This window comes from Conger conger, chromosome 13, assembly GCF_963514075.1.
Source record: "Conger conger chromosome 13, fConCon1.1, whole genome shotgun sequence".
Lineage (NCBI taxonomy): Eukaryota > Metazoa > Chordata > Actinopteri > Anguilliformes > Congridae > Conger > Conger conger.
Genome location: NC_083772.1, coordinates 15,021,396 through 15,030,979, shown reverse-complemented (window position 1 = coordinate 15,030,979; position 9,584 = coordinate 15,021,396). Strand labels below are relative to the sequence as shown.

Sequence of the window (9,584 nt, the reverse complement as noted above, 5' to 3'; positions counted from 1 at the left end):
GATGGTGTTTCATGAACTAAACCATTTTGTGGTGGGCTGGGTTGGATAGTTAATTTTTGGTAGTATGGTCATTTTTTACATTACATTACATTACATTATTGGCATTTGGCAGACGCTCTTATCCAGAGCGACTTACAACAAAGTGCATACCCATAACCAGGGCTAAGTGCGCTGAAAGACCCTAGAGGGAAGTACAATTTCAATTGCTACCCGTACAACAAAGATAAGGACCAGGGCCTATTTTTATTAAATTCTTTTTTTTAAATCAACAAATAAACAAACAACAAAGCAAAAGTGACCAAACTTAACTATCCAAATACTGCTTACCTCGCCAACTAAAAATACCAAAACACAAAGTAAATCACAAAGACAACAATTAAGGTTCACAGGGAGGTAGGGAGGGATGGGGAGAGGTGCTGCTTGAAGAGGTGCGTCTTCAGTTTGCGCTTGAAGGTGGGGAGAGATTCTACAGTTCTGACCTCAACAGGGAGTTCGTTCCACCACCGTGGAGCCAGAACAGACAGTAGTCGTGAGCGTGAGGTGGAGGTTCGGAGAGGGGGAGGTGCCAAGCGGCCTGTGGAGGCTGAACGAAGAGGTCTGGCAGGAGTGTAGGGTCTGATGATTTTTTGTAGGTAAGCTGGGGAAGACCCCTTAACTGCTTGGAAGGCTAGCACCAATGTTTTGAATTTGATGCAGTTTTACAGTTGCTATTCTGCCAATTAGAGATAGTGGTAAGTTTGTCCAACGGTTTAAATCATCTTCAACTGTATTTATTAACGGAATGAAATTAAGGAGGAACAACTCTGAGGGGTGAGTTCTGAGATGTAGCATTCCAGTCGGCACTATTTATGGGTAAAATGGTTGATTTTGTCCAATTTATGGCATAGTCAGATATTTGAGAGAATTAATTAATGAGACTGATGACCTCATGCAGGGAGTTTGATGGGTCTTGTAGGTAGAGCAATATGTCGTCTGCGTAAAGGCTGATTTTGTGGTGTGTAGAGGGGGTATGGATTCCCTTTATTTTATCGTTTTGACGTATTGCAAGTATGTTTTCATACTTTGATGCAGGAGGTTTGACTGAAGGATGAAATTGTAATGTTGGCAGTTTTATAGAGGGGGGAAGCAGGACTATTACTAGTTCATAAATATAGCATCTTCAGTGTCAAAGAAAAGAAAATAACACAGATATGCAGAATCAATTTTCACATTCACATTTATTATATTTATTGTTACACAATACATGACAAGGAAACATATGAAAATAATAATGCAACTAGAAAATAAGAATTACCACAATCTGCCATAAAGACAGATCAGATTAGTTGGGGAACAGGATCTTGGACCTACACTGTTATTTTTCTTTTAAATGTAGTGCTTATGTATGACCATAAATATCTCAAAGGCAAGAACGTTGAGTAATTTTCTAGCCACCTAACCACACTTTAGTATTTCCTAAAGTCTGAACGCCTTTACCATCACATGCTGTCTCAATCTAATTTTCTTTAATCCGTCATGTTGCTTTCTGCTGAACTATCCGCTCATCTCGCCGAGTTCCCAGTATCCTTCAAATGTCACATTCTTGTACCTACCACTAGATGGCGCCCTAATGAAGGTAAGCTGCTGTCCCGACACTACTCTTTAAACATACATACAACCATACGATTTCATAAAATAAATATATAAAACATTCACGTTGGCTTATTTGCAATATGGAAACTGAGGCCCAGGTCTCAAATGAAACTATAGGAGCAACAGAGCAACAGGCAAACACTGAACATGCTGTAAGTGATTCCATTTGTAAAACACGTATACCCTTTCACTTACTCACTTCTTTAAGACTTTGATAAACACAAAGAATGAAGCACTAAGACAACACAGCAGTGCACGTCTGAGGAATGAGTCGTGAGTATAAGGACAAATATTATGTAAAATGTAAGCACTCAAATGCAAGACTCGTTCTGGAGCTGCTGAGTGACCTGCTGTTACAGTCGTTCAGGGAATCTCCCTGGGGCTGCTGCTTCAGCACCGTCATGTCCTCCCATTGTCCATTTTCTTCTTTCTCAGAAAAGAAAGTCTGTGCTAATGAAGATTAACTGGAAGGGGGGGGGGGGGGGGGGGTTATTAAGGTCCACACCGCCCCCCCCCCCAGTGCGGTCCTCACAGTGCACAGCCCTCCTGCACGGTCGTGTAGCGGTCCATGATCTGGAGCACGTCCTCCAGGATGGACGGGCCCAGGTCCAGGTCCAGGCCCATGAAGGACTCGGAGCGGGAGACGGCGGGCGACTCGCTCCGCTCGCTCCGCAGGTCCTCGCTGCTCAGCCCCGCGTCCGAGTCCAGACTGAGCCCCCGCCGCGGGTCCAGGGGCCCGCACACGTCCAGCGCCGAGTCGTCCGAGGAGGCCTCGGAGAAGGAGCCGGAGGAGGGCAGCAGCGGGGGGAAGGCCACCATGGGGCCGGCGTAGCCGAAGTCGCGGCAGGGCTCAGCGTAGCGCCCCTCGCCCGCCCGCGCGGGCGCGTCGCACACCGACATGGAGCGCAGCTGCGACTGAGGCTGCAGGGGAGGGGCCGGGGGCTCGTCCAGGTGGAGACGGGGCGGTTTCGGAGGGGCCTGCTCCGGGGCCACAAACACGGGCATGGAGACGGTGCCCTTGAGCAGGGAGGGGCTGGGGTGGTACTTGGGGGGGAAGGCCTCGTCCAGCCTGTGTGTTCGTGAGTGGGTCTGGTTCAGGGGAGGCAGCATGTCCAGCTTGCCCTGGAGGAAGCCCACGTCCCCGAACATGTCCCCCTCCCCCTCCGGCCCCACGTGGGCGCTGTGACGCACGTCGCCCATCGGGGGGCTGATCATGTTGCCCGACAGGACGTCCCTCAGCTTCAGCTTCTTGCCCCGCTTCGGGGTGGAGGGCTTCAGGTACATGGGCGTCTTGGCCGGCATTCTGTTACCCAGAATTCAGCGCTGTGGGTTGTGCAGGCTTGGCGATGTCTCTCTCTCGGCACGAGGGGATGTAAGGGTAGATTTGTGCGCGGTGCAGAAATCGGTCTGAGAAAAGAAGCTGGACGTCCCTTCTCTCCGGGGGCTCAGCTGCTTCGCCGCCTCAGTGGCACCGGGCTGAGTGAGATGCCCTGACCCTGGATCAGCACTCCCTCAGGAAGACGGCCTCGCGTGTGGCTGACAAGAGCTGCGGCCTTTGAGCGGGCCTCGTGATGAACCTGCAGGAGCCCTCCGGCTGCCCCCGCGTCAGCTCAGCCCCGGCGTCTCGCACACAGGGGTCAGGGGTCAGTGGAATTCTGGGACGGAACGCTGGACCCAGAGCTCTGCAGAACAAACAAAAAAAAGAAAACAGGATTCAGGAGTCTGAGACAGGACACACAACTGTGGGGAGATAGAACTTTCTATACCTTTACACAAAAACAAACAACACAACATAGATATAGCTGAATACCCAATAAACAAGAATATGTACCTCAATTCTTGGTCAAAACTCAATTTTGACAACAAAAAAAAACATCAGATAGAACCGTATAATTCCAAGCTCACAAACAGAGAAGGCAATGTGCAGAGGAAATGGCGAAGTGTGAAATGAGCAAGACTACTCAGAAAATGTTTCTCCAGCATACCATTCCAAACCCCATTTTTGGGGGTGTTTCCAGTGAGTCAGGCCCTGAATCACACTTTGTAAGGAATTCCTTGTACATTCCAATTTTGGTGCCGGGCAACAGACCAAGGAAGACCAGAGAGGATGTTTACCCCAGTGTTCTTAGAGGCACTGGCCTCCCCCTTTCTGTGAAGGATCGACCGAGCCGGCACATAACCATCTAACGTGGCCGCAACATAACAGCAACGTTGCAGAAACTCTGGGTTGTGGCCGGCCTGTTATCGGAGGCCTGCTGTCAAAGGCTGTACCCTACACTTGGGGCAATATAGTGGAATGAGACCTCCTGACTGTCTGTCATTAAATCTCATTACTGACTCTATCACAACTGCATTTCCACTGCTGGAGCCACTCATCTCTGTTGATGATTACAATAATTCTCAAGTTTTTAACCATATAACATATTTGTGATTAGAATGTTATTAACTGCTCGTGTTATTAATAATAATAGTAATTAAAAGCAACAGAATTCTGGGCTGGAACACTGACTTAGAATTTTGAAAAACATAAAAAAAAAAAAAAAAACTTCAGCTGATTCACAGGGTTAACAATCCTAATGAACATGGTGTGTTCAGAAGAATTCTTCAAAATGATACCCTGTAACTAACTAGTATACCTATCAAAGCCATGAAACGGTTGTTGAATGGCATTTTAGATGCCTGACTGACAGCTTGTGGTTGATAATGAGAGTCCGCTGTCAGATTACAGCTAGTAGGACCTAAGAGATTGGAATCTGTGATAGGAGGAACTTGTTAATGCAGGCTATTAGTTTGTGCAATTTGTACCCATGGTCCATTTAGGTTGTGAATACAAAGGGGGTGAGAATCCTTATCATTGGTGTAATTTTTCAAGTTTTTAATTATTGTTTATATAATTCTGACGACATCTAAACACCACAAACAGAATTACTGGAGAATAATACAATTTAAATATATTTAAATTGTTTTTGCAACACAACAAAATGAGAAATAATCAATGGGAGTTGGGGCTTTCTGACACTGTACAAAAAAACTTTTAAACTATAATAGTGAACCTGGACAAGGACATCTGGGAGTCTGCTTCGGTCTCTCATTCAGAATTGCATAATTATGTGGATTGCTTAATGCCTTCCAGATCAGCCAAACCTTTAATCTCACAATCACTGTGTATATATAGGTGTTATGTCAGTCCCTTCTGTTTTTAACATGATAGCACCTAAGTCCAAATGGTGTGGGGGAGTTAGGGGGTGGGGGGTGGGGAGTCTGGGTTACCAGGACAGCAGACAGATCACAGAGATAAGCGGAGCCATGTTGGTGTAAGAAGAGGGAGGTGGGAGTGTGGTTGGGAAGGGGAGGGGGGGGTGAAGATGGAAGAAATGACCCAGAGAGGAGAGGAGAGATAACACCTAGTCAGGTCCAAGCTCCACACAAGAGGCTATTTTCCAGCTACAAGTTTTTCACAGTAGTGTTACTGTGCAGACAATGCTCAGTGTCTCACAGCCCCTGTCTTGGGTGAACAGGAATAACCAAGATAGCGTTGCCTTAGAATGACTTTGCAAAGTCAAAATTAAAACATGTAACTAACAAGTCACTGTTTTTTAACATTGTGGTATTCTGCTAATAATCTCACTCTCTCTCTCTTTTTGTCCCTGTCTTTTCTCCTTCAGTGTTCTGCACATGTCTGGATCAACAGGCAGAAGTCTGTACCAGCCATTCAAACTCACATCACCCTTTAATCCCCTCACACTCCCCTCTCCATTAAAAGATTGGACCTCAGACCGCACCTAATTATGGCAAATGACGTACCTGCTAATGCCCTCAGCGAGGGAATTAAGTCACATCCTGACCTACATGAGCATAGAATAATAATAATAATTTGTTATTTAGCTGACACTTTTATCCAAAGCAACTTACCCTTTATTAGACTAAGCAGGGGACAATCCGCCCTGGAGCAATGCAAGGCTAAGGGCCTTGCTCAAGGGCCCAACAGCTGTGTATATCTCATCATGGCCACACCAGGGCTTGAACCACCAACTTTCCAGGTCCCAGTCAAGCACATTAGCCGCTAGGCTACAGACTGCCCTGGAGGGTCTCTAACTTAAAATGAAGGTCCGCTCTGTCACTATGGAAACACAGACATTCTAGACAAGTGTACATATATGTGGCCTACCCAGTCAGCAGTTGGTTTTATAATTACATAGACATACATAAGAGGAGCTTGAAAGGAAAATGTTCTCAAAAATGTTGGATATCATTTTTCAACGGATGTTGTTTAACATGCTGTATCACTTTCCCTGGGTTTGTATTATCTCACAGTTCCAGTCATGACGGCTTTGATGGTGCACAGCTGTATAAACATCGTATGAACTCAAGTCAACCACAAACTCAGTAAGTATAATATCTAAGAGACAATTAACAATATGCTTTTTCATTATGTTTAAAAGCACATTTCTACTTTTGCCACTCTAAATGCATCGAAATTGCAATTTACACAAAATCTGTGAGCAGATTCAGGATTAACAGATAACAAATGAACATTTTCTTTTCTGTTTGTCAAACAGGGAAATGCAATCATAAAGCTGTTTCCATTAAGTGCAGCTCATGAAAACTGCAGAAGCCCAAAACAGTCTCACTCTGTTGGACTTTCCTGGAAGCACCACAGATAACTGTGAAATTTTCAGAATGGCTGATGTGACCTGCGAACTTTCTCCACGACCTCAAATATTTGGCTGCGGTTTCCCCTCACCACTTAAACCCAATTAGCCAGCTCAAATTGCTTATCTGCTATATCAAGAAATACCAGGGGCAATTACACTCTATTGCCCCTGACCTCTCAACTTTCCCTGGGTACCTGTTCTACCAGTGAACTGTAAGCTGGAATGCCACTACTTTCACAAAAACTAACAAACCACGCTCTCCCAGTCACTGGTGTGGTGTTTGTGTGTGCATGGGGGGTGGTGGAGCACTGCGGCGTGCCGGTTGTGAGGAGTTAATGTGTGTGTGTGTGCGTGTGTGTGCTTGTGTATGTGTGTGAGTGATTGATATTCCCAAAAAGGTGTGGGAGACATACCCACCGCCATCCACCCCATTTTACCTAAAAACTATGGCTATATTTACAACCGCAATCTGACCTCACACTATGAAATCTGTTATGGAAAAAGTGACCCATTACGAACCATTGTTTATGCTCTTGTCAGATGCATACTCGTATATACATATGTAAGGCATTAGCCATTTCCATGGCGGGAGGAAATATTAACTCAAGGTCTTAGGATTCAAACCCATAACATTCTGGTTACAGGACTGGCTTCCCAACCACATACGCCACGTTGGTTTCTAATTCTGTACTGTCTCATTCTTGTGTGGGGAGAATAATGGGCACAGTGATGTGTCTGCCATATGGAAAAGTTACCATATAACTTTCATGTTTTTCTCTTTCATTTTAATGGTGCAGATGTTTTTTTAATAGCCGTTCTGACCATTTAGCAAAATAGCCACACTTTCATTGACTTATTGACGACTGTCGCCATGGTGTAAGCTTCTAATATGAAGTGTAGGCTCAGTCTGGTGTGTTGCTTCGTTCTCAAAACATTTGCCTGCATTGTTTTTTATAATCGGGGCCCTGTCAATGCACAAGCTTTTCTGGGTAACTGAAATCATCAGGAACATGAATCATGAGCAAAGCCTGAATAACCCAGGCCACAACGAATAAAAACCTGCAGTACTGATAAACTCCAGTATTCTCATGATCAGTGAGAAACCAATGTGCATGTGTCTACACAGTAAAATGCCCAGTGTTAATTAAGCTCTAACAGGGACCATCATATAATCTGTAAGAGCAGTCTGAACACTGAACATTTTACTGTCCACTCTGAAGCCATATCCTCACAAAAGAAAGTTATTATTTGAAGGACTCCCTGTAAGGATTTCAGCGGTTTTGAAGGGGAAGAGTAGACACATTAGTCGTTGTGCATAGATTTACATAAAGGTGCATTTGCTTCCAACACAATGTTTTGGTTGTAGTCCACCGTTGTGTTTTTCTGCAGCATCGTATATATATTGGGAATGCATGACCATTTAATAAAATCCATACAATGCCTATGTATTTGCTGCATCATTCTTTTGCAATGTTAGCGTCTGACGCATCTGAATTCTGGACTTTAAATTACATTTTAAAAATGAGAGTTCGGTTTTGTATTACCATTGTGACTCGTTCTTGCCTTGTGACCTTGGATGAAATTACTTGTACGAACGCGTTCCCTGGTTGTTTAGTCTCTTATGTAACAGCTGAACGCAGTTAGCCTTTGAGATCATCCAATTCTCGGATATCCCCCCTTCCCGCCCCTCGCCGCGTTGTATCATCAGCTTAGTCACTGTAATCCGCACCCATCCTGACTATTTTTAACAAAAGGAAAAGGAAGATCAATATTCATAAAGTCTTGTTGATGGCGGTATTACTATTAAGTATATGATATTTGGCTTAAATCTCAAGGTTTGCGTACAATTGCGCTAGTTATATGATATCCCTTAAATTGTTTGTCAGGAATAAATTGATTTTACACAACTGTATTTATTAGCACGCGTAGAAGGTCCTAGTCGTGTCTAATTATTGTCATATTATAGCAACCCCAGTTTATTAAGCTTTGTAATCCTCTTAGCTGCCCGGCACCAAAACATCCAACCGAATTCATAGCTATGTAGATGACAAGCAAAATATTCAGTGCTCATTCAACTAAATAAGGACCATGTGTACTCTGTGAGAGCTGATTTAACACTGGACATTTTATTGCGTATGCAGATACATATATTTAAAAACTACCTGTCTAGCACCACGTTATGATAGCCTATCCGCGCAGAATAGCCTGTTCGAAACCGGTAATGACCATGATAAATGCATAATTCGCTTTATTCTGTCACCACAATAACCGTTTATTACACGTTACAGAAAAAGCGCAAGTAACGTCGACCAACTAGAGAGATCAGCAACTTGAAAAAAACGCTGCTTTGCGTAGCCACAAAAATGCGAATATTTTTGGGTGTATGAAATAGCGCAATACACTGTAGACTGTATAGTAACAACTGGAAACCCCAGTAAGATAAGAAATGGTAACTTACCTGTTGCGCTAGAATTATATGATCACAGCCGGTTGGTCCTTTTACACGTCTAATTCTCCATGTGTTCGCTGATGCCAAGTTAGAGGAAATAAACCTCTTAGCTAACTGTCTCGTGAGCCGAGAAATAGCGCTACCAGACTCCGAAAAGGAGGGGCGTGGATGATCCTGAATGGGGGACGCAAAGGGAGGGAGGGGCGGGAGCGCTACAACATCTGCTCAGAGCCAGTGGAGGATACACAGAAGTTCCAGCTGTGCTACGATGAGGCACAGACTGGGTGCAACGATTTTTATCTCTAGAAACGCTGGATCAACTTGAGAATTCTTTAAAATTCTTCTTCAAGTGGTCACACATGACATTTAACAAGTTCAATTTAATTTAAAAAAATAAATAGGTTAATTTCATGTAATAGGTTAATTTAATTTAACTTAGTTGAGTCACATTCATTTTTTCTTAGATGTGGCAACTTTTTGACCCCACGTTTCACTTTTTCAGTGTATAGGCAATAGGCTGTGGTTGTGCTGTCTGCTCACAACTACAATGAAGTATAGGTCAGTCCTCATGCGTTGTTTCATTTTATATATCAAGTGTTGTTTAAATGTCTCAGTGTATAAACATACAATTTCACATCAGTTTGTTATACCTAGGTTTTCTCAATTACATTTTTTGCTTTATTTTGAATCAAGAAATTTCCATTGAGAAACCCTCAAAAATATAAGTGAAACAAATTGAGCTTTATCCATTAAGCTTTTTTCAGGGCAATCTCCTTACTGAAAAATTGCTTCATTCAATAAACCTAAAAATGTTAAATTAAGCCATATTTTAGGTTTATTCTCAAATG

General features: G+C 43.7%; 1 protein-coding gene across 1 annotated transcript; it reads right to left on the bottom strand.

Annotated features, from left to right (window-relative positions):
- Nucleotides 1-2,142: 2,142 nt before the first annotated feature.
- On the bottom strand, nt 2,143-8,876 carry zgc:154093 (uncharacterized protein LOC777623 homolog). Its single transcript, XM_061218419.1, has 2 exons — nt 8,746-8,876; nt 2,143-3,314 (listed from the first exon to the last, which is right to left on the bottom strand). Exon 2 carries the CDS (start codon nt 2,932-2,934, stop codon nt 2,161-2,163), a length of 774 nt encoding a protein of 257 aa, XP_061074403.1. The 5' UTR covers nt 2,935-3,314; nt 8,746-8,876; the 3' UTR covers nt 2,143-2,160.
- Between the last annotated feature and the right edge of the window lie 708 nt (nt 8,877-9,584).